This window comes from Calypte anna, chromosome 6 (assembly GCF_003957555.1).
Source record: "Calypte anna isolate BGI_N300 chromosome 6, bCalAnn1_v1.p, whole genome shotgun sequence".
Classification (NCBI taxonomy): Eukaryota; Metazoa; Chordata; class Aves; order Apodiformes; family Trochilidae; genus Calypte; species Calypte anna.
Window position 1 is genome coordinate 30,294,649 of NC_044252.1, and position 23,866 is coordinate 30,318,514.

At 38.5% G+C, this 23,866-nt stretch overlaps 1 protein-coding gene across 1 annotated transcript in view; it reads left to right on the forward strand.

The window, feature by feature from the left end:
* The window catches only part of SEC23IP (SEC23 interacting protein), a 25,845-nt gene extending 8,788 nt beyond the window's left edge, over positions 1 to 17,057 (forward strand). Inside the window, exons 7-19 of the mRNA XM_030453502.1 lie at positions 132 to 221; positions 871 to 1,012; positions 2,215 to 2,423; positions 3,319 to 3,437; positions 4,333 to 4,503; positions 4,888 to 4,983; positions 5,150 to 5,350; positions 5,966 to 6,121; positions 6,847 to 6,949; positions 7,698 to 7,883; positions 8,669 to 8,831; positions 11,302 to 11,402; positions 14,587 to 17,057. Of these exons, the coding sequence (XP_030309362.1) occupies positions 132 to 221; positions 871 to 1,012; positions 2,215 to 2,423; positions 3,319 to 3,437; positions 4,333 to 4,503; positions 4,888 to 4,983; positions 5,150 to 5,350; positions 5,966 to 6,121; positions 6,847 to 6,949; positions 7,698 to 7,883; positions 8,669 to 8,831; positions 11,302 to 11,383 (1,718 nt within the window). The 3' untranslated portion in view covers positions 11,384 to 11,402; positions 14,587 to 17,057. The remainder of the gene's footprint in view (positions 1 to 131; positions 222 to 870; positions 1,013 to 2,214; positions 2,424 to 3,318; positions 3,438 to 4,332; positions 4,504 to 4,887; positions 4,984 to 5,149; positions 5,351 to 5,965; positions 6,122 to 6,846; positions 6,950 to 7,697; positions 7,884 to 8,668; positions 8,832 to 11,301; positions 11,403 to 14,586) is intronic.
* The last annotated feature ends 6,809 nt before the right edge of the window (positions 17,058 to 23,866 follow it).

Genomic DNA, 23,866 nt, shown 5'->3' on the forward strand with positions numbered 1-23,866 from the left:
TTATGTCATACCTTGAACCATATTATGTAATAGACTTTGCAAAGGAATATATCTTCAGGTTGCCTGACTCTAAACTTCACCACTGCAGTACATACTGGTACTCTGCATTTTTTAATTTTCTTTTTCTACAGGAGAAATGTCCCAAATTGACCATCTGGTATTTATGGTTCATGGCATAGGTCCTGTGTGTGACCTGAGATTTAGAAGCATTGTTGAATGTGGTAAGTTTTTGCCTGGTTAAAGAGCACTTTTATTCTCAACTGTTTAAATGTGGGTCTCTGTGTCTCATTTTCAGATAAACATGGGTTTCAAAACCCAATATTTTTTTTTAAAAAAAGAAAATATATGTATAGAAGTTCAATTCCTGGTAGGATTTTTTCCTGATTATTTTCCAAAAGCAGAATCATATCTTTTTTTCAATCTTACAGCTTTGACTGTTGCTATTAGTTCTCAATATTAGACTTGCAGTGGGTTTGGGGTGTTTCTGGTTTTGTTTTGGTTTTTTTGGTTTGTTTTTTTTTTGTGAGTGTTTGCTTTCTGTGTTTTTTGTATGGGGTTTATGCTTGCTTTTTTAATATTTTTTTTTTATTAATACATGCCAGCACAACGGAGTCAATTAAGAAGGTTATGTCTGGTCATGGAGTAAAAATGCAGTAACTATGGGATAAGTAAAAGCTTGCTGGAAAATACACTTAAAAAAGATAGTTTTCTTAGAGTAGTAATACTTATGAATATTCTTCCACTTTGCAATTTCCTTCATTTGTATTTTAACTCTGACTGAAATTGGAGAGGGGTTGAAGAGAGGCTTTGTAATTGTATATGAGTTCAGTACTGCTCCTACTGGATTTTCATCACTCTGCTTCTCTACAGTTGATGATTTTAGGACTGTTTCTCTGAAGTTGTTGCAGACTCATTTTAAGAAATCTATGGAGGAACATAAAGTGAGCAGGGTGGAATTCCTCCCTGTTCACTGGCACAGTTCCCTGCATGGAGATGCAACAGGTGTAGACAGGTGAGTGTTCCAGCACAGGTTTTGTAAATTGGATGAGAAGTTAATGTGCTTTTATGACAGGATTACAGACAAGCATCACTGATTTTCCTTAATTAACATTTTGATCAGAAGAATAGAAAGCTAGAAAGTCATGTGGTATATTTTATTGTTTATTTTCATTAAACTGGCTGACAGGATGCACACAAATGTTCAGTGGGACATTTTCTTGAAAGTGTCCAATGCATTGATGCATGATGATGATTGTGGAGAGATGGTGATCATTAAGTGTGAGGTGGTGAGCAGGGAAATATATTGTCCAGCAACAGGTATGTACAGTTTAGACTGTAGTGCACATACCTCTTGTGGTTCTGCAGGTTTATTGAGTACTCCCAGAGTAGCATGTGAACTATGATTAGGCAGTTGAGCTGATTTTTTTTTTTCCCCCTTAAGCAAAGGATGTATATTTGGGTAGAAATGTTACAGCATTTAAAAATCAATTTTAAATTCACTTCTTGGTGCCTATCTCTTTGCTGTCAGTTGACATTTCAAGCTGTTTTCTCTTGTTCAAAGATGGGGAAGCCCAAATTGTGAGGGTAACAACCTGTACCACTTAGAGCATGTTGGTGTTGTCCGGACTCTTCTTGCTCAGTCAAGTCCTGTTGCTTTCCCAGAACATTATTCTGCTTATCTGGACACTGCATTACCACAGAGAATGAAGATCCTCATTCTATTAATCAAACCAGGCAATGCTAACTAAAGCAGTATCAGTTCTCTAGCAGTTCCACTGTATCTGTCTTAACTCCAGGCAGATAGCATGAGGATGCCAAGCTTTTTGTCTGAAAATAGAGTATTATGGTGTCTCACTTCAATTTTACCTTCAATTTTTATATGCCAGTTCTTTTTCTCTTCCTCTTCTACCAATCTGCTCACAAACCTTCCCTGTTACAATGTGAGAGGAGTGTTGGAACAGAGAGGAGATTATTTTAGGCATCCCTTCAGCAGGGAGAGAAAAAAGGAAGCTACATTTTCCCCAGATCTGTACAGTCAGGAGGCAGCTCCAAAGTATGAATACACAATGAGACCAGAAGACTACATGTTTTTTTAGTATCCACAGGGGCCATACCTTTAATATTTACACTGCAGTTCTCCTCCCTGTCATTTCAAAAGCTAACAGAGTGCTTCTCTTCGAGGCATTTACGCTGCTAATGATTTTATCTCGCTAGGAACATCAAGAAAATCACTTTGCCGAGCATCGGGCGCCTGCGGCATTTCACCAACGAGACCCTGCTCGACATCCTGTTCTACAACAGCCCCACCTACTGCCAGACCATTGTGGATAAAGTGGGGATGGAAATGAACCGGTTGTACGCCCTCTTCATGAGCCGCAACCCGGACTTCAAGGGAGGAGTCTCTGTGGCCGGGCACAGTTTAGGTAATTAGCTAAGGAATCGATTTGGGATAAAAAGTTTAGGTAATTATCTAAAGAAGTGATCTGGGAGAAAACCAGCGTCCCTTTACTGAGGGAAATGGCTGCTTCATTAAGCAGAAGGATAAAATTAGGTGCTAGGGCACAGCTGTCTCTCAGATTGCAGCTGACTAGGAGTCAAGCACCTTTCAATAACTTTAGAAACTTAAGCTTTGAGGTGTTAATACTTCATGGATGTGTGTATTTCCCACCCACCACTTCAGTTTCCTTCTAATTTGGGAGAAAACCAGCATCCCTGCACTTCATTAAGCAGAAGGATAAAATTAGCTGCTAGGGCACAGCTGTCTCTCAGAATGCAGCTGACTAGAAGTCAAGCACCTTTCAATAAGTTTCTAAAGCTTTGAGGTGTTAATACTTCATGGATGTGTGTGTTTCCCACCCACCACTTTAGTTTCCTTCCTGAAGAATTAGTGTCTAATTTGTGTTTAAGCTAACAAATTATCTGGTTTCTCTGAGGTGTGTAACTTCTGTGTGTCAGAACTCCAGGAAGTAAAAGTAATTTTTTGGAATATAGGATAAGTGTTATAATGACATATGACATACTGGTTTGGGCTGGTTCTTTTCCTTTGGTTTGGCAACAAGTCCAAGGTGGTTAAGGAAGGGTAGTTCAGTCCTGGCAACTTCATAACCCTATTTAACATGAATGGGTAGAAAAAAAAGGTTTGATTTTTATTGAGAATGATTGTGTTCAAGTTACTATATGGGTATTTTAGTTTTAAATCAGCCATCTTGTTTGATCAATCTTTACAGTGCTATTACTAAGACATATAAAACTTGCTTAGGATTTTGGGAAAGGAAAATCTGTCAGTTTTCTCAAGACCACTTTAATTCCTGTTTCCAGGTTCTTTAATTCTATTTGACATATTGTCTAATCAGAAGGACTTGGCTTCATCAGTAAATAGTGGGTCATTGCCTGGTGTTAATGGGACTGTAAAGGATGTGACTGTCCATGATAAACAGGTAATTTGCATGCTCATCTTTCCAAGGAAATAGATCTGATATCTTCAGAAACTTTTTCTTAACATTTTAGAACCTCTTAGCTGAAACATGGTTGTGATAGTACATTTTAAGATGTTAATGGAATTATGCACTTTTGTAAATATTGCCAATTCTCAGAACAATCCGTTTGCATCTCCCTCAACTTCCAGGTAGGTCAGGATTGGGACTTGATCATGAACATCAGCTTTGACCTTTGTGGATGTGCATCTTGGTTTTAACAGTATCTGAATGATGGGGGAGATGTGTAAGAGGGAAAGAATCCCTTTTCAGGCTAGAAACAGTGACTGTTGTTTGGCAATTAAAAGGAATTAATTTGGTGTAGTGGAACGAGGCAATCAGCTGCCTCTGATTACCAAGAAGTGGGTGTGAGCCGGTATCAAATCCACCTGTGCCCAGTTAGGGCAGGCCTCCTATTGAGCATGTGCAAGACCAGGGGGCCAAAAGGTGAGGCTCACACCCACCAGGCAGCTCACTCCTGAGCTAGCCAAGAGAGAGGCTGGTTGCTCTCAGAGCAGCAGATCAATCTTGCTGGTTCCACGTTTGTGAGCAGTAGACTCAGAACACCTCTTGCGAGTCTATACCACTGTATTAACCCAGACCTTCAGTTCCGGCTGCAGTTTGGAGTGTCTGAAAGCTGAAGTAACCTTTTGTCTCTGAGTAATTTTAAAAATATGTTTTTGACTGGTCTGTCATCAGTGAAAAATCTGTATTCTGCTGTACTAATAATGGGCATAAATTTACAAAGCTTACATAATAATATTTTAAAGATAAAGTTATTAAACTTGTATTTACTTGTTGTATATTGGCTTTCCATTGTTAGGTCATTCTGTTTCTGTTCTTTTTTTGTTTTTTTAAGATGACTGAAGATACCAGTTCCTTGGGCTCCTCAATTGCTACTTCTGGTGATGATCTGTGTGAGCCTGAAGTAGATGATGATGTTCCCACTTTGCAGAAAACTCTTGAACTGCTCAGTGTGTCAGAGTATGCAAACATATTTGAGAAGGAGCGAATTGACATGGAGTCTCTGGTACAATAATGTTTGTTGCCTTGCCAGGGTTGGAGGTTTATGTTTGAGGATTGGTTTTTTTCCTTTGGTAGACTTCTTACTTTTTGGTTTTGTTTCTGGTTTGGGTTTTTTTTGTGTGTTTGTTTTTTCTTTAGTTTAATGTACCACGGAGCATTGCAAGGGAGTAAAGATAATTAATTAATATCTGACATGAAGACTAAATGCTATGTGACTTTTAAATTTTTTTTTTAATTTCCCAGATGATTTTAGAATACTTTTTATTTATCACTTTGTATAATGTCTTTTAGTTTTATAAAGTCTTATCTAATTCATAAGTCATTGTGAATAAGAAATACATGCTACTAGAAAGTTGTAAAGTATTCTTTGATGTTTTTTGTTTTTTAGCTGATGTGTACAGTTGATGACTTGAAGGAAATGGGGATACCTCTTGGACCAAGAAAGAAGATAGCTAATTTTGTAAAAGACAGAGCAGCCAAGCAGGTAAATATATATTTTCAGGAATTAATAAAGAATTTATTAAGCAAATATAATGACTTTCTTGCTGTGAGGTTAACATCCTTGTTAACATCATGGATATACCAAAAGAATTTTGACATCTGTGAAATAAACTTTTTTTTCCCCCTGGTTTTGAAACTTCTCTCAAAAGGAACAAAAGAAAGCAGCAGCTGAAAAGAAAGCTGTGCTGGCTGCTACACTCCAAACTCAAGAAGATGCCCAGAAATCAAAAGAGGCTTCTGTCTCCCCTTCAATGTCTGGTCAGATGCACACAAAGAGGAAGCTTCCAGTTGGTGCCTCTGTTTCTTCTGTGAACATTGACTACGAATATTTTGAAGTTGGAACTGGCCAGGTGACACTACATAGGTTTCAGTGATTCCTTTTGAGCAATGCTGTCCTCTTGCTTGGTTTTTTTTTTAATGTTGATGATTGTGCTGCTTTCCTTGGTTGTTGAATGGAAGTTGTGTTTACATAGAACTTTACTCTTTGGTGGGAGGGAGGGCTGGGAAAGTGGTTTGTGTTGCTGGAAAGCAAAACTTATTTTAACAAGGATGCCATTACAGTGAATTTTCCCTTTCAGCAGTGTGTTAGCTGTAGACACACATGACACAATGAATGCCACAGTGAATGACACAATACTGAATGCTTCTGTGGCTTTGCATTTAATGTGCTAGCCTAAACTAATCTGTTTGTGCTGTTATATGTAAGTTTTACCTCAAACAATTTAAAAACCAAACCTTGAAGGCTTCCTGTTTTAAATACATTTTTAAAGTTATTTTGTACTTTTGAAATTTGTTTTTTGAGAGAAACATTTTAAAATTATGGTATTAAAATGTAGTACCTCTAGCTTGCTGCCAAGTACTGTGAGCAAACATTTGCTTTAATACACAGCTTGGGTTTTCTTCCTAGCCAGGCATTATATTAACTATTTGACAGTTCTGAGAGGTGTCTTATTTCTGTCTGGTAGGTTTCTGTGGTTTACAGTGCACTGGACTTTGAACCAGATATTTTCTTTGCTCTTGGCTCTCCTATTGGTGTGTTCCTTACTGTGAGAGGTGTGGAGAAGATTGATGAAAACTACAGGCTTCCTACCTGCAAGGGCTTCTTCAACATCTATCATCCAGTGAGTAAGGGGTACTTCTGAGTTTGATTTTTAGTTGATGCAGATGAACCCAATGCAGAATATTAAGTTTTGACTTCTGAGCATTACACCTCCTGTTCCCCTCTATACATTTTCCAAAACACTTTTTTTTTTTTAAAGGAAAAAAGACCAAACTGAAAAATATATGAATATATTTTGAATAGGTGCAAAAGTGAAGTAGAGCCAGCTGTAGGTTCCATACCTACCATCCTAGGTATGGATTGCCTTGATAATACTTGCCTGTTCATTTTCAGATTTTAAGTAACTTTTTTTTCCATTAATTTCAAGCACCTCTTGTAGATTTTTAAGAAGTGTTTGTACTTCAGCCAGTTGCAGAACTTTGGAGTTTCCAGTTTAGAAAATTTCTGTAAAATTTAGAAATCCTTAGAGGATTGGTCTTCTGCTGTCCCATCTTGTTTAACCATTAAACAGTGATGTGCTGGTGGAGATCATCAGGGTGCTAGAACATTTTGCTGTTGTGTTTCTTAGAATTTCTGCAGGAGGACAAGACCTGACTAAGTCAATGAACCTGCTTAATTTTATGATTAAACTGAATGGTCATGAGCTGAGTTTCTGTAAACTGAAATAGGAAAGAATTCAAAAAGGGGTATCTATTAGTAATAAAAAGGTAGGGTTTTTTCCACTGAAATGTGATAATGAGAACAATTTCTAAGATATCTAAATGTCAATGTGTTATTTCTTAATAGCTTGATCCAGTAGCTTACAGGTTGGAACCAATGATCATTGAAGACATGGATTTAAAACCAGTTCTCATTCCACATCATAAAGGCAGAAAAAGATTACATCTGGGTAAACAGACAATTTCTTTCATATATTGATTTCATTCCTAATTTACTCATTTCATGAATTGGAGTATTGTCAAATTTCAAGACACTTATTAATTTTTTTGGATGTTTAACTCCATATTTTCCCCAAATGTCACAGGGGGTTCTTCCCAGCCTCATAAACTGGGCATTCAGAATGGCATTCAGATAACTGTAATTCCTCCAGATCTGAGCTTCTAATTACCAGTTTTCTTTTAAAATTGCTGTTCATCACTTGTACTCTTTAATTTCTGAGATTATGTGAAACAAACAGAATTTACTGGTTTCATTTACCTAATGAAGTGTTGAACCAGGGTCTGTTCAGGATTGGAAATGTGGAGGAAAAAGGTCATTCTGTAACCATTGGTGGGCAGGGACTGGATTTTGTTCTCATGTGTACACATCAGATCAAAGTGTAGGATGTTAGGAGTGATTGTGGGTGGGTGTAGCTCTCTTTGTAGACTCTGCTGGACTTGAAATCTGTTGGACTGTTTGTGTAGTAGCAGGGGTTAATTCATTGACCCCTACAGTGAGAAATTACTTGTGTTTTCATTACATCTCACCTAATCTTTTATAATAGAACAGAAAAGTATGAAACCCATGCTGATGGAGTAGCAGGCCTGCTTCTCCTAAAAGTTAGGGTAGTTTTTTCAACAGGTTTCTATCAGTTTTAGTTTCTAATTTTAAATCCTTCTACTCAGGCAATATCTTAAGTTTATATTTTTATTTTTTAGAGTTGAAGGACTCTCTGTCTCGGATGGGATCTGACCTGAAACAGGGGTTTATCAGCTCTTTGAAGAGTGCATGGCAAACCCTGAACGAGTTTGCACGTGCTCACACATCTTCAACTCAGCTACAAGCAGAACTGGAGAAAGTAGCAAACCAAATTAAAGAGGAAGAAGAAAAACAAGTGGTAGAAGGTATGTGGACACAGTGGTTTTCTTATAACTTATTGATCTCAAATTAGCAGAAGCTTGAGTTGCTTCCTATTGATTTTCCTGACCTTTTTCAGGAGGTCTCTGTGCTTTTGGAGTATTTGACATTAAAAGTAAGATCTGCTGCTTTTTTTTTTTTTCCATCTGTTTGTTTAAGGAAAGGAAGAGTTAACTGCTTTTATTAAAGAATTTTGACTTGATTTTGTATAAACTTTGAAGTTCCTGTTGGGAGGGCAGGTCACTAAATCACTTGTGTTTTCTATCCTCTTAAGACAAATTAATACAAATACATGCTTGTGAGATTAATGCTCTTTTGGGAATGTTCTGGTGGGGTTTTGGGATGAGATAAGCAGTATTTAAGTATATCCTTTAACTGAAAAAAATGCTGTTGAGGAAAATAAACTTAAGTTAAATAAATATTACCCCTAATGGTACCAAGGGCAGGCCTCCCAGCTGTGAATTGTGTCAGTGTAAATTGAGGATAGTGGTTGAATCTATGCAAGGGGGATGTGGAAATATTTTATTTCAGGTTATTTGTTTGTGGAAGGACAGGATCAGTCTATGAACTGTGTCTTTTTATTTTATCATTTAATTTCTCAGTTCTTTAAACTGTTGTTTTAAACTGTTTCAAGAAATAAGCCCATAGTTCCAGTAACCTTTCTGAATTATGCAGTGGCATAATTTTCTTGTTTCTATTCATAAATTTCTTGATTTGTAGTCAAACAGGCTGTGCTTGAAAATAGTTTAAAACTTAAACTCTTTAATTTTAGCTGAGAAAATCACTGAGAGTCCAGACCTTCCTAAAGATGAAGATTTTTTGGTGAAGGTTGGAATGCTAAATGGAGGACGTCGTATTGATTATGTTCTACAGGAAAAACCAATAGAAAGCTTCAATGAATACCTGTTTGCTTTACAGAGTCATTTGTGTTACTGGTAAGAGGAAGTATTTTTGAGTCTATAAATACAGCTTCTCTGATATATCTGTATCTGTAAATGTTGGTAATTGCATGCCTACCATTCATCTTAATCCTATTAGTTACCTGTGACCAATATGATCATAGCTAGAATCATCTTCCCTGTCTTGAGCTTTTATAATGAGAACTCAGGTATGACCTCTGTCAAAAGTCATGCCCCTGTGTTTCACTTCAAGAAAGTTCTGAAGAAATAACTGGGCATGAGGTCCTCATCACTTAATCCTGAAATTATTTTTGGAAAAATGTTGCTGTCCCACACAGCTGTACTGTAGAGATAAATTTGTTCTACTCTGGATGCTCAAGTGTTACATACTTGAGATAATTTGAGCATATAAGGTAAAGAGCATCTATGACTGTCCAGGAATGTCAGTTCTGAGGTGTCACACCTAGATGTCACTGTTAGCTAACCTTATTTTGAAATAAAGTTCTCTGTCAGCACTAAATAGATCTACCATCCTGTTTGCAATAAAGACATTGTATATTGTTCTCTTGAACTTTGGCACTCAAAGCATGCACCTTGAGCTCTAATGATTTTCAGAACAAGGAGAGCTCTGTGAGCATTTTGACACATTTTGAATAAAACCTATCCATGAAGGAGTTGTAGGAGGCTACATTATGTTGTAAAATTCATGTTGGAGTGAAATTGCTGGAGATTGATGTTCTGTTACCAAAGATTAACACAAAAAAAAAAGAAGAAAAAAGGCACAGTTGGATCTTCCTGTGAATTTCATTGGTATTGTTTTTACCACCTGGGTGCAGTGGTTGCTCATAGACAGGACAATTTCTAGAACAAGATGAGTTTGATGTAGTCAGAGCTGCAGTGCTGCTTTGCCTTATCTAGAACTGGATTTAATTCTTAAAAATGTGCATGTGTTTCAAAAGGAGAAAGGTAGAATCTTGTTCCTGGGAACAGTAGTAACTATTGCATTTGCCCTTGGTGAGCAAGGGGTGACTTCTCATCTTTTAGTAAGCAAAACCCTACTCTCATGTTCTTCATTTAGGAGGTGCCAGCCAGACAAGCAATTTTTGAAGGTTTTAATTTTTGATAGCTATTGATTTTAAAAGCAGGGGCTAAAATAGGGAATTGAAAGCATTACCTGAGCGTTTTTTCTTGTTAAAATCAGTCCCACACTGCTAAGCATCAGCAGCTACTGGAGCAGGGATTCTCCAGGCTGATGTGTGCTGCTTCCTGGGGAGAGTTGAAAGGAACCGGAGCTCTTTTCCACAAGGTGGCACCCGATCACTGCCAGGTGTTAGAAAACTTTTGACCCGAGAATTTTTTTTGTCATTCAAGTAAGGAAGATAAACACGATGATTAATGACCCAAATAGGAGAAGGTGTTTTGGGTTTGGGGTTGGTTGGGTTCTTTTGGGAAGAGGGATGGAGGGGAAAGCCTAAAATGAAATTACCTGTGTGGTACAGAGAATGAAGCTTCTGTGTTGGTCCTTTTGCATGCTTGTCTGCTTGCTCATTTATTAGCAGAGACCATCAAGAAATGTGCTCAATTGTGCAAAATATCTGTAGTCCCTCAGCTTTCACATTTAACACTAACCTGATGCTCTGTAAATGATGTTCCTCATATTAGGAGGATCACAGTTCTGAAAGTCTAAATCTTAGTTACCCTTATCTCACAACTGTAGCTTTGGAACTTTGTGAAAATTTGCCTATTTAACTTTCTTTTTTTTTTTTAGAGTAATTATATATTTATATATTATATATATACAATATATATTTAGTATGTAACTAAATAATTATAATTTTATATATTATTATGTAGGTATTCTTTATATGTGTTTGAATAACACTTTATAGGCAAGCAGGCAAATTAAGTCTGTTCACATTAAATTTAAACTCAGCCTGGAGCTTTGATTTTGAAAAGAGGAGGAAAACCACCAGTTTGAAACATGGCACTTGAAATGGAAGTGCCAGCCAGTGAGAAGAATTAGAATATTGCTGATGGGACTGGCAAGGCTGAGTTTTGACTTTGGTCTGGTAGGTGCAGTGGAGGAAGTAAAGGAAGGAAGCCTTGAAAAGGAGGATGCACTCATGATGAAATATGTTCAGGAGCCCATCACAGACAGAAAGAACTTCATTTTTGGAGGAGTTTAAGTCAAAACAAGTAACATCAAAGTAGTAGAGAAGGGGATTTCGTGTTGCAGCCTTTTTAGAGAGGGGAGAGTTGGGGGGGAAATGCAGGAGAAAAAGGTAAATGTGTAGGTTAGGACTGATAGGAGTAATAATTAAAAAATGATGAAGAGTTGTAGGTTAAAGGAAGTTGATAGAGGTAAACCCATAATCCCAAAAGATAAGTACCAGGGCAAATAGGTTGTGCAAATGTCTTATAGAGCTGGAATGGGGTGAAGCATGGCTCACAGGAATTGGAACATGAACCACATCAAAATAACACTTTTTTTTTTTTTAATTTATAGGGGGTCTGAAGATACTGCCTTGCTGTTTCTCAAAGAAATATACAGGACTATGAATATAAATCCTGAACAGCCCCAACACTGATGTAGAGATACATGAATTTGTAAGTTTGCTCAAATATAACATGTACTTAGATCAAATTCAGCTTCAGCTCTCTTTACTTTCCCTTTTTCTTCTGAAGTTTAAGTTGCAGGCAGCTGCAGAATGTCATTTTGATGGGAAAAACAATTTCTAGACTTAGATGCAGGGGAGATCTTGACGTTCTTCCACCTTCATTCCAAAAAGACATCTGATGTTACAGGTTTTGGTAATAATTACCATATAAATCTCTAAAAAAAACAAACTCATTTTATCATATTTCTTCCCCAGTTCAGTTATTTGGTGAATGTTCAAATGGAGGAAAACTTTGTGGCGTTGGGTATGATGGAATTGCCTTTAGAATGCATGAGATTAAAGAACACCATCAGTGTTCAAGTGTTGTAATGTGCAAACTGTAGTATTGGTTGACCAATTATGCACATGTATGCCAGAAAAAAAAGTCACTTCTGTCCTAAAAAGTTGTTAAGCATTAATATTGATAAATTACTAAATGAGATCTCAGTATATGCCAGGATTTTATTATTGTTGTCTAGCTTAACAATGTGAATAGAGCAAGTCAAACAATAAAGCACAAAAGGTGGTTTAGTTTGAAAAGAAATTAAATATAAAGTGTAATTGAGTAACTTAAATATGAAATATACTTGCAGTTATTTTTGAGATGTGTGTGTCCTAACAGGGGATCTGTCTTCTTCCAATTTGCATCACTGGATACTATAGAAAAGTCTATATTCTCTTCTGAGAGGCAAGGAGGAAGAAATAAGCACATTACCTTTTTTGAATGGTATAACAGGATGGCTTCTGTTGTATTTCTCCATTTTTTCAGAAGAGCTGATAATGTCAAGGTACATAAATACTCAGGATGAAGGGAAATCCTTGACATATCAGAGAAATACTTGAGATATCTTTACTACCAATACAGCTGTAGTAGTCTTTTTTAACAATGCTTCTGTTGGTCAGTTGATAGCATCTTTTGTTTCTTAAATAATGAAATGTCATAGCTGATCAAATGCATTTTTTTAAACACAGCTAAAGAATATGAAGCAGGCAGTGTTGGCAGCACAGCTCTGGCAGGGCTGTATCAGAGTCTGAAGTTACAGTTGGAGAATTTTTTTCTCTACTTTTCACTGGGTAGGGTGAAATCACATGAAGCTTGTTGCAACAGAATTAACTTTCATTGCAGGGAAGGGGATGTGTTAATTTTATCTCCACAAAGCTAGAAGTGTATTTGTTGTTGAGCTTCATCAGGTGCTCTGATAATTATATTTTTCCTTGAGACCTACACAGTCAAGAGGATGGTTTTAACAGGATGTCATGAACAAAGCTCAGTTAAGGATAACTGTGTGGCTATAATACCATTAGGAATGGTTCAGAACTTCTCTCAGCACTTAAACAGCATTTGAGACTGGAATACAGACCCCAGAGGCTTAGCTGGGAGGGCAGGCAGAGCCCACTGGGATGCACTTTGTGACAAGGGCTCTCTCAAGAAGGCTGCACACCACAAGAACAGCATTTCTGTTACAGAAGAAATGCCTCTACGTGTGCTGTGTAAAATACTATCATGCAAGTCTCACAGTAGGGAAAAGAAAAATTCTCCCCCAGGGCCAGATAGTCAGGTTGGGTTGGCAGGTGTTTTTTTTTTCTTTTTTAATTTTCTTTTAAGACCTTCAAATAGGAAGGATGGATGGCAGTGTCAGGGTAATGGATTACCCAGCAGTGCCAATGCAGGAACATCCATTTACCTATCTAGAAGCAGATTATCTGAAGAAAAAGCTTTACCCTGTTTGTGGGCTGCCAAAAGTAGCTCTGGGCTCTCTCTTCATAATTTTCATGCTAATTGGTTTGAATGCTGAGACCTGACCATGTTTCTGCTTTGATGAGCAGAGCTGCCTCTTCCTGTTCATTCTTTTCCATGTCAGCAGAAGGAGGGACAGGATTTATTATCCTGCTTCCCTCTGCTCAGGAATGTTGGATCTTTGTGGTGCTGGTGGCACTTTGTCAGTTTCTGGGGACTTGGTGGTAATTTTGGAGCAGGTAAAGCTAAGGGAGGAGTTGGATGTTCAGTTTTAGCTGAATATCCAGCTGAGAGCTTGCTAAAATGCTGAAGATTTGCTTTTAGAGAGCTGGAGGGAGTTGGGCAAATAATGCTCTTAAAAGCAGAGGAGGCTCTAAGGTGGCCCCTGTGCTTCATCATATGGAGGATGAAGTTTGAGAGCAGAGAGAGGAGCATTGTTGCACAGCAGCTGCTGCATAGCATGTTTTGTGCAGGGGTCTGTCTTGAGAGGGTTGTTTTAATTTCTTTGTTGGTTTTTTTGGTTTATATCTATGGGTAACTTCACTAAAATTACACATGGGAAGAACTGCTTGCACTTAAAATTGGTGAGCAGCTACTGGTATCTGTTTCCTTCTAGTCAGTGATAAGATAATACCAATGGTAGTAAAAACTCTTGGAGTTCTGCTTTTGTTTTGTATCAATAACTTGATTGAGCTCTTCTGTATAATCTTGAAGCTGTTTGTAAAACCGTAATAGGGAGTTTCATGTTAGCAATGGAAAGATGTGTTTGGGACAACTGAACCACTTACAGTGAAATGTCATGTCTTGTGTTCTGGTGACTTCATTGAAAGAACACTAAGAAAGCTAAGATGTCTTTATTTACTCTTGCAAATGAGAATTTTACCTTTCTTTAATGAAGTGTAGCCACACTTACTCTTTCTGTCAGATTCACAGGATATCAATGTGCTGAGAAGACTTGTTTAAGTCAGTGTGTATTCTCTATGTTCTATTCTTATTTTTACAGTTCTTAGAAGCCACCAGTGAGGGAGGAAAATGTGCCAGCATATTAAAGCTTAGATGTATAAACTATTGCATCTTTATTTCTCTCACTAAATAGAATAGGATAATTTATTACTCTAGGTTGAAGAATCTAGTAGCTATTTAATGTATTGCAAATGACATCCTCTGAGCAGTTGTGAGCTCTTTGTAACTGTGATTGCCAATTTGTGTCCACAAAAACTCTATTTCAGGAGCTTATTGTATTAAAAAATTGAACACTGCATATTGATTTTTAGATCTCTGAGTCCTCTTGAAATTGAATGTTGGCATATTTAATTTTATTAGTACTACTGCAGGAATAGAAAACTTGATATATTTCTTATTTCCCATATCTACATGTTCTGTTTTCTCTGCACAGCCACACGTGTTGCTCCGACAGACCTGGTGAAAAACACTTTGAAGATCATCTAATATTTCATAGTTATGATGGAAATAACAGATGACAGAATAAGCATCTGGCTTTATTATTTTTTGCCAGTCCAGAACTTGCTCTGATTCTACCTTCTTGTGTCACTTCAAGCAAGCTTCAATTTTGAGATGATCAGCTCTCTAATTCAAGAGGTGGATGGAATGGCAGAATTTTGATTTTAAATCAGCTTAATTGTACAGTTGCTGAGTCTAAAGTGATTGTTGAGGAAGGTTTTTTTTTGGCATGCAGATCATTACTTCTCTCCTTCAGCTGCTCTCTCTCCCTCTCAGCTGGCTGTCAAACATGCTTTGCCTATCAAGGCAGAATGTCCTTATGTAAAAAGACTTGTTGAGAAACAGCAATAATCTGCTTTTCTCATCACTTTTGTTGGTCCACCTTTTAAAAACAGAATGTGAGCTGTAGTTATACCTATCTTTAATACAGACTACACAAAACAGTTCATATTTACTAAAAACTAGCAACCAGAATAATTTTCTTACTATTGTAAGTGTGATGATTATTTATAAAGAACTTTTTAAGCCTCTGTTAAGAGCTTTTTTGTTTTGTTTTTTTTTTAAAGTAAAAATGAATCTTTGACTCTGAAAATGTTAGAAGTTTGTTACAGCTGTTCAGCATTTGCTTCTCCTGAAATGAAGAATAATTTAAAATAACATTTTGATCTGACAAATAAACTAATTTTAGTGCAGCTAGGCAGCATTTATGAGAACTAAAATGCTTGACCTTACAGTTTAATAACCCAAAACAGTTAATGTAAGTAGATAAACCTAAAGCTTATGGGTGCTAGATGATTATCTAGGTCCAGACCCACAATCCACACTCTGAAGCTGAGATGGGTTGGGTACTATGAAATCCTTTGAATTCATGTCTCTAAATACTGAGCTTCTGTGGTTTTCTTCTGGCTTCAGCTTACATGCAAATGGTGGCTTTTCTTAATATTACTTACTACTGACTATTTGCCTCTGTTATTGTAGGAAATGAATTTTGAAATGCAGTATGGTTTTTTTCTTGGTATATGTAGAATACATATCGTGTATATATTTTTGTTAATTATAATTAAAAATACTTCTGGTGGGTCTTTACAGCAAAGTTTTGTATTTCATCACAGAAAATAGGTTGGAAGGGACTTCTGGAAAGGTTACTTTGTCCAACTTCCCAGCTTAAAGCAGGAGGGGCTTAGGGCTTTGTTCAGCCTTCACCTCTGAACCTTATTTTAATGCAATTTTTTTTCCAATCAACAATTGTGATTTCCCACGTGGAGCTTGTATCTGTGTCCTCCTGTCCTTCCTGTGTGCATCTTCAAGGATAATTTCTCTGCCTTCTCTTGTACTCTCACCTAATCAGAAGTTAAGGGTAACAAGAAGATTTTCCTGCTAGGCTTATAAAGACCAAACAAATTCCTTGACATCTTCTCAGACGCCAAGTGCTGTGCCCTTTACTCACCTTGGGAATTTCCACTGGATTTGCTTCAGTTTGACAAAGTCCATCTTGTTCTCAGAAGCATATTTTCCAAAGCAAACTTTTTATCCAAAACCAAACCTATTTGTATCTTTATAAATTAACCTCTGAGGACCAACTTTTCTAAGCTTTACAACCTCCTTTATTAACATTAAAGAAAAACAAAACTAAAAACCACAAACCACAACCACTGCCCTCATTTTCATCCTAAGTATTGCAGTGTGGAAGGTTGTACAGTTATATTTATCAACTCCCTGCATCACTGAATAATCTGATGGATCTGCTACAGGAGCTCTGATGGTGCCTTGTTCGCTTTTTACTTTCACTGCAAAGCTGATGGGCTGTGATAGAGTCCCCTGGCAGGGAGCAGCAGCACCAAGGAACTGTAAATGTGTGTGCAAGAAGTGTTATTGCATGAGGGACCCTGACTGGCACAGAGCTTACTTGCAATGGAAGGATGCACTGGAGCAAACTGCAGGTGGATGAGGACCCTCTGGAGCAGAGGAATAGTTTTGGGAATATAGCATTAAAATCAGTTGTAGTTATATAAATAAAAACTGGACTCCAGTTACCTAGCAAAACTGATGTCTTGTAAGCAAATGAAAGTTCAGACATAAAGGAAGGAAAAATGACAGTATAACCAGTGATTATATGAACCAAATAAAACCTGTAAAACTAATGGAGTTTAAAGAGTGAATTTATATCTGCTACAGCTGTATGTGCTACTTCCTCAGCAGAAATCTTCCTGGCATGCTTCAGTAATTTATTGGACAGACCATGTACAGAACAGCTGCTGATATATGCTGCTGTAAGTTAGTTGGATTTTTTCATTTGTTTTGACTTTTCTAAATAGGATTAATAAGTATTATAATCCATTATTAAATAGACAATACTAATTAAACTTTAATTATGTAGCTCCTATTAAAAATCTAAGTTTTCCCTGCCTTTTATCTGTGCTGAATTGATGATAAATATGTAAAAAATTGTCTAGAATATGATTTCTTGAAAAATGAAAATATATGTGTAGTGGGCCATAGTGGCCCAGGAGAAGTTTGCCTGCTCTATAGCATGGAGAGTTATAATCATCTGATTCTGCACTGCATTTTTTTGGCATTTGTTTGTGTCAATATGAAAGTGCTCTCCTTCAGACTTCCAGCCTGGGACCTCTACAGGAGAACAGAGGAGTAAAAGCTCAAGGTGAAATTTTCTAAATGAAGTTAGTGGCAGATGGAGGCTGAAGAGCAGGCAGAAGTGGAGAAGGGGTGACTGTGATGTGCTGGGAGAGAAGTTCTTGGTTCTACCATGTTGTTCCTTACAGCATTCCTGTCAGTACTGTAAGATCCCCCTGGAAAATGTGATTCTTGTCTGCTGTTAGTTTTAAACTCCTCAGTGTGGAAGTTGAAGCTGAGACAGTTCCCATAATCTGGAATAAATGGAGAAAAAGATGACCTAGTCCAGTCTCTCTCCCCTCCAGTGTCTTGTTAGCAGTTTGGCTGCTCTGTGGACTTTAATTTACTCAAGATTTTCAGGTGAGTGCTGGCTGTGTCCTGCAGCCCTGCCCTGGGCTCTGTGGCTGCCACAGGTGATGAGAAGATGGACTGAAGCCATGACCTGTCCTGTGTTGGCTGGAGCTGTGTTGGAAGGCTCAAGGAGGCATTTGAAAATTCTGAAACATGATGCAAAGTGGTCCTGGCACCATCTACCTAACTAAAGAGGTGGTTCCTGGGGGCCAATTGGATTCTTCAGTGCTGAAAACATCCTTGAGACAGATCACCATGAAATAAGAAGTTCCCACTGAGACAAAAGGCTGCAAGTCACTCTAGGAGAAGGGTAAAAGTGTATTACTAAGGCACCTGATGGGATGCAAAGTAGATGGTTCAAATCACCCTGTGTAGCTTTGTGACTTTCCTGAAGACATTTATTTCCTCTCCCTGCTCCTGGAAACCTGTAGGATTATTTGGGGAGAGAGAGAGTCCTAGTTAAAGCCTTAAGCAACAAGAAGCTGCTTTAGGACGTGCTCAGTACTCAGAAAATGGGTCATTTGTGCTGTGAATGAGATGCTCTGACTCAGTTCACCTGTGTCCTGGCCTGCCCTGGGACTGACTCCCTCCTCTCACCAGCTGAGGTTGGTTGAGTTACAATTACATAAAGCCATGTGCATAATTATACTACCTCCAATTAATCCAGTCATGCTAAGTGTTCTCCAGAGGATCTTCTGAACTAGATGCTCGCTCCCTGCACTGCTCTGAGGCAGCCTGACTTGAGAGCAGCCAGACAGAGAGTGACCTGGGAGTTTGGGTTGACAGGAAGCTGAACATGAGCCAGCAGTGTGCCCAGGTGGCCAAGAAGGCCAATGGCATCCTGGCCTGGATCAGGAACAGTGTGGCCAGCAGGTCCAGGGAAGGGATTCTGCCCCGATACTCAGCCCTGGTGAGGCCACAGCTTGAGTCCTGTGTCCAGTTCTGGGCCCCTCAGTTCAGGAAGGAGATTGAGGTGCTGGAGCAGGTCCAGAGGAGGCAACTGGGCTGGTGAAGGGACTTAAGCACTATGAAGCCTCTATGAAGAGAGGCTGAGGGAGCTGGGGGTGTTCAGGCTGGAGAAGAGGAGGCTCAGGGGAGACCTCATCACTCTCTACAACTCCCTGAAAGGAGGTTGGAGCCAGGGGGGGATTGTGCTCTTTTCCCAGGCAATTCTCAGCAAGACAAGAGGGCAGGGTCTCAAGCTGTGCCAAGGGAGGTTTAGGTTGGAGATTAGAAAGAATTTCTTTCTGGAGAGGGTGATCAGACATTGGAATGGGCTGCCCAGGGAAGTAGTGGATTCTCTGTGTCTGGAGATATTTCAAAAGAGCCTGGATGTGGCACTCAGTGCCATGGGCTGGGAACTGCAGCAGTAGTGGATCAAGGGTTGGACTTGATGATCTCTGAGGTCCCTCCCAACCCAGCCAATTCTATGATTCTATGACTTCCAGTTTTATAATGGGAGACTCCCTCTGTGTCCTCCTGTGTATGTCTGAAGAGAGTGATGAGGATGCGGGGACTTGTGACAAGATAAGATGCTTTATTTAGTTAAGTCATCAAACAGCAAATGCATTTACACTCCTCCTGTGAGGAAGCTGCTGTGTTGAATGGCATGCAGTGCTTCCAGCTAAGCACATACATACATTGTGTTGATGTAATTTTATACCCACAAATCTGTTGAATTGCACATTTTTTTGAAAATAAGCTCCTCGAAGGGTGAAAGTGCTCTGATGGATTTTTCTTTTGCACAAGCATTTTATCCTTGTAGCATGACAGCAGGGAACAAGTGCAGGAGCCAAAGGTTGCTGGTGAGTTCCCAAAAAGCCACAGAAGTGAAGGGCACAGACAGAAAAAATACACAGTGTGCAGAATTAATTAAAAAACAACAAAAAACCAATGCAGCCCAGAAAAGTTGATAAAAGACTTTGTTTCCACTCCAAGGTCACACCTTTCTGGGTACTCCTTTATTACAGACTCTGATACAGTCCGGGTTTGCTTTGAGGCTTCATGTGGAAAATCATTTTTCAGATGTAATGAATTTAAATTTAATTAATTCCAAGGAGAAAATCAGTGCCTCTCTAAGAAATCCAACACCATTCCAAAAGATTTGCATTTGAGTATTTCATTGAAAACTGACTTCTTTTGAAAGCCCTTTTGTCCACTGCTCCTCCTGTAGTTCCAGCAGCCATTGCCTCCTCCAGCAGTGAATGTTTTTGTCCTTTGGGAACACCTCCTTGCACATCTTGTTGTAAAATAAGAAAATAAGTGGAGTACATGAATTCCTTCTCATGCTAGGAGGCATCTTGCACAGCATTGACAATTTTTGGTAGTTGTACTTCTGGAGTTGTCCTAGTCCTTTCCGAGTGAATATTATATTAATATTTATAACTTTTTGTCTGCAAAATGTGTTACACACACTAAAATTTCCATAATAATCCCTTGATTCTTCCCTGTGTGTTTTTTTGTTTGTTTTTTTTTCTTTGTGATGAATAACAAACCCCAGCATTTAATATTTTCCTTAAAAAATGATCAACAGCTGATGCCAGTGCCACGTGCTGGTTGGTGGAGACCGAATGTTCAGATCAGACCAGAGTGGGTATTGGAGAGCTGCCCTTTCCAGTGCTGCATTTCTCAGACCCAGCTAAGTATTCTTGGACTTTTTTTTTTTAAATCATCACTTTGCATTAAAATGTCTTCCCCAGTGTTGAAATAAAAAAAATCCCATGAATTCCTCTTAGGAAATATTATTTCAAATGCCTGTTTCCATTTCAGTATTCTTGGCTTTTCAGTATTCAGCTGGAATGGTGCAAGTCATTGACAGCTTGCTTTGATTTAATGGGAACAGTCTGGTGGTTGTTTTCAGAGTCTTGTCACAGCAACTGTTAAAATAAAATATGAGCTTGGCTGTAGATTTCTGTCTGATTTTCATAATTGTAAATCAGGATTGGCTTCCCAAAGGCTGATGGAAGCACTGCAGTGTAAATACTGTGGCACACAGACCTGCTGGGATTCAGCCATTCCACAGTCAGGGAGGGTTATGGGTTTTTTTGCTTTAGATGGAGATTACTAGTGGTTTTATCTAAAGAATTCCCATTTTCCTCTGATGGTGGGGTGCAGGTGAAGGAAAGAAAACTGGCTCTGGGTGCCTTCTTCCCAGAGATTGGAAAGAGGCTGAGGAAAAGATCAGCCCAGTAAAACTGGAGCATCCTTGGTCCTGCATGTGGGGTTTTGTTTGGAGAGCCTGGAAATACAGGAACCTTGTGCTCTCTTGCTGCATGATGCAAACAATGATAAAATAGCAAGAATTATAGATGTTACACCAGGACCTTTCCCACTGCTCAGCCCCCAGCAGGTGCCTGGGATTGCCCATCCCCAGGTCCAAGACTTTGCAGTTGCCTTTGCTGAACTTCTCAAGAATCTTTGCCCATTTCTCCAGCCTCTCAAGGTCCCTCTGAGTGGCACCACAACCAGTACTTCCATCATCTGCACTTCCCTTTGAATTTGATTCCTAACTGCAAGAGCAACCTATGGACAGAAAAGCATAAATTTCTATCCCTTTGTTGCAAGTCCTGAAGACCTAAGTATGTGTCAGATTTCTACAGTGGAAATTTTTCAGTGGCCTGAACAGGGGTGATCATCACTTCAGATGTTGCTCACTGCAGCAGTTTTCAGCTGGGTTGGAGCTCATATATTACATCTTAAAGTTCAAATGCAGGGCTCCAGCATGCTTGAGGAATGGTGCTTTCAGCTCATTGACTTTCAAACTTGAGGACTCTCCAGGCTTCCTTTAGATATGGGGGCTATAAAAAAGGAAACATCTTTTGTATGTCAATAAAACAGCTTCAGATCCATACAAATTCAGGCAATAGAAATGTGTCTATTTAAGAGATGGTAATAGGGTACAAAGTCTGAGAGGAGAAGAAAGCAAGCAGTTGACCATGTATTTCCTTTCCTGCCAAAAAATATGTCCAAATAACTTTTATTGTGATCTTGTTAAAATACAACTGTAGCAGTGATTATGCTCAAGACTGCTCTGAGTGCATGTGTAAGGAAAAGGGTTTATTCAGAAACAAAGAGCTTGTTTGAGTGTAGGCAGAAATCAATCTTTTCTAAGCCAAGGCTGGTTCTGGGTGTTGTGAAACATCTGATTATTCACCTGTTTGTAACTCGGGGCATTCAGGATGTTCCCTGCATTGTGGGATCTTCAGATACAATCATCTTTTCCATAGTTTTTCTATCTGCAGGAAAGACTAAGAAAATACAGCTCTGAATTTCTAACTCATAAGCTCCATCCCCAGCAGCCTCCAGGGAGGGTTTCTGAAATGGTGTGGGAGAGAAACAACCCTTGAATTTCTGCCACTATAAAGCAGGGAGCTGCAGGGAAAGGGGAGCACAGAACTGGTGTGTGACAAATGCTTCCTCCCTGTTCTTTTTCTCCTTAGCTTCTCAGTGGAAACAACTCGTGGAAAAAAAAAAATAAAATTAAAGTGCTGTGCAGTGGAAAACGGGAGTTACAACCATAGAATAGAAACAAATAACCTCAAAAACTCCGTGATGAAGTTGGTAGTATTTCTGCATAATATTTTGGCTAGGTGATGTGTTAAGGGACCATTTTTTCAGAAGGGGTCTGTGTCAGTAAACAAGGTAAGATTTGTGTTTCAGAACAGCCTTTTGTACAATATTTGTGGTTTTAGCCACTGGAAGATCCTTTGCAAATGGGATCAACCAACAAGTTTATTGTTGGAATTATGATGACATCTCATATTGAATAAATTGTGAAATCCCTTCAGGAATCATCCCACTCAGAAACTGGTGATGCCTGATAGTAGTATCAAAAGAGCTATTAACAGAACTTTTATTAAAAGAGCTTTTATTAAAGAGCTTTATTTATTTTTTATTAATTATTTATTTATTATTAAAAGAACTTTTATTAAAGAGCTATTAACTGAACTTAGTACCTTTGTGGGACTAATGGGTAGGCATAAATGCATATACAGGTTGATGTACATACAGCATGAACATATATGTGTGTGCACATGTAAATGATCTATATGTTCTGGGTACCTGAATTTAGAAAATAGAAACCATTCCAAATTGAACCTTAAAAACTTCATCAGCCTCGTGTTCAGTATTGAGAGAGATTCTGTAGTGCTTTAGCTCTTGCTGACATCAGGCACAGTGGTTTTTCTTTTCTGCTGTATTCTTAATAAACCAAGATGTGGAAGAAGGTTCAGTGACTTTGAAATTACTAAAAAAAACATTGAGCTTTGGGGGATTGGAAAGTTATATGCTCAAAAGACTTAGACCCCAGGCAGAGTGGAACTTCATGGTACTTGGTAAGCACAGGAGCACATCTGGGGGAAACTTGTGCCAGTTCCATTCAAATGTCCTCAATAACAATTGTAAAGAAGAGTTGAAATCTGTGAGTAGCTGTGGACAAAACTGGAGGACATTTTGTCAAGAGGTGACTCTTTTCTCCTCCTCTTCTGAAGATCTTGCCCAAAAGTGGGAGATGCTTTGAGTCAGTAGCATCTGCATGGGAAAAAGCCAGAAGAAAAAGCATTGCTGTGCTGCAGTGACTCTGACAATGTTTGAAATCAGGAGGGTTGGGTTACATCAAGCTATGGAAAATGTATATGGAAAAATACATTGATGGTGATGAAATGAACCAAATGAGATTTACAAAAAATATCTACAAACTGCACCAATATATTGTTAAGTATCCTTGAAATAAAGGAACAGCAGGCAAGGGTAAAAAGGAACAGAATGCTTCAGAAGAAACTACAAAAAAAAAAAGAAAAGGATTCCACCTGTAAGTACAGGAAGTGTGGCAAAGAACTGTCCCTTACTGATCCCTTAGATCCAAATGGCAAAGCATTTTAGAACAAAGCTTCAGGTCCAGAAATCTTTCTTTTTTTACTGTCTGTGCTGAGAAACATTCATGACACAATAGATATGCCATGATAATGCTCAGGTGGTAACTGAACATGTTGAGCAGGATACTTAAAAATATAATTTTAGACATCAATATGTAACAATTAATACCACAGAATTATAGAATGTCAGGTAGGAAGGGACCTTGTGGATCATCTGGTCCAATCCTTCTAAAATTATTATTTCTATGATATGTCCCAGCACTACATCAAGCTGTAGAAAGAGCTGGGGGTTAGCTGACCAATACCTGTGCTGACTGGACTACTTACCACAAGGTTTTTGCATTGTTTAATGCAGTTCAC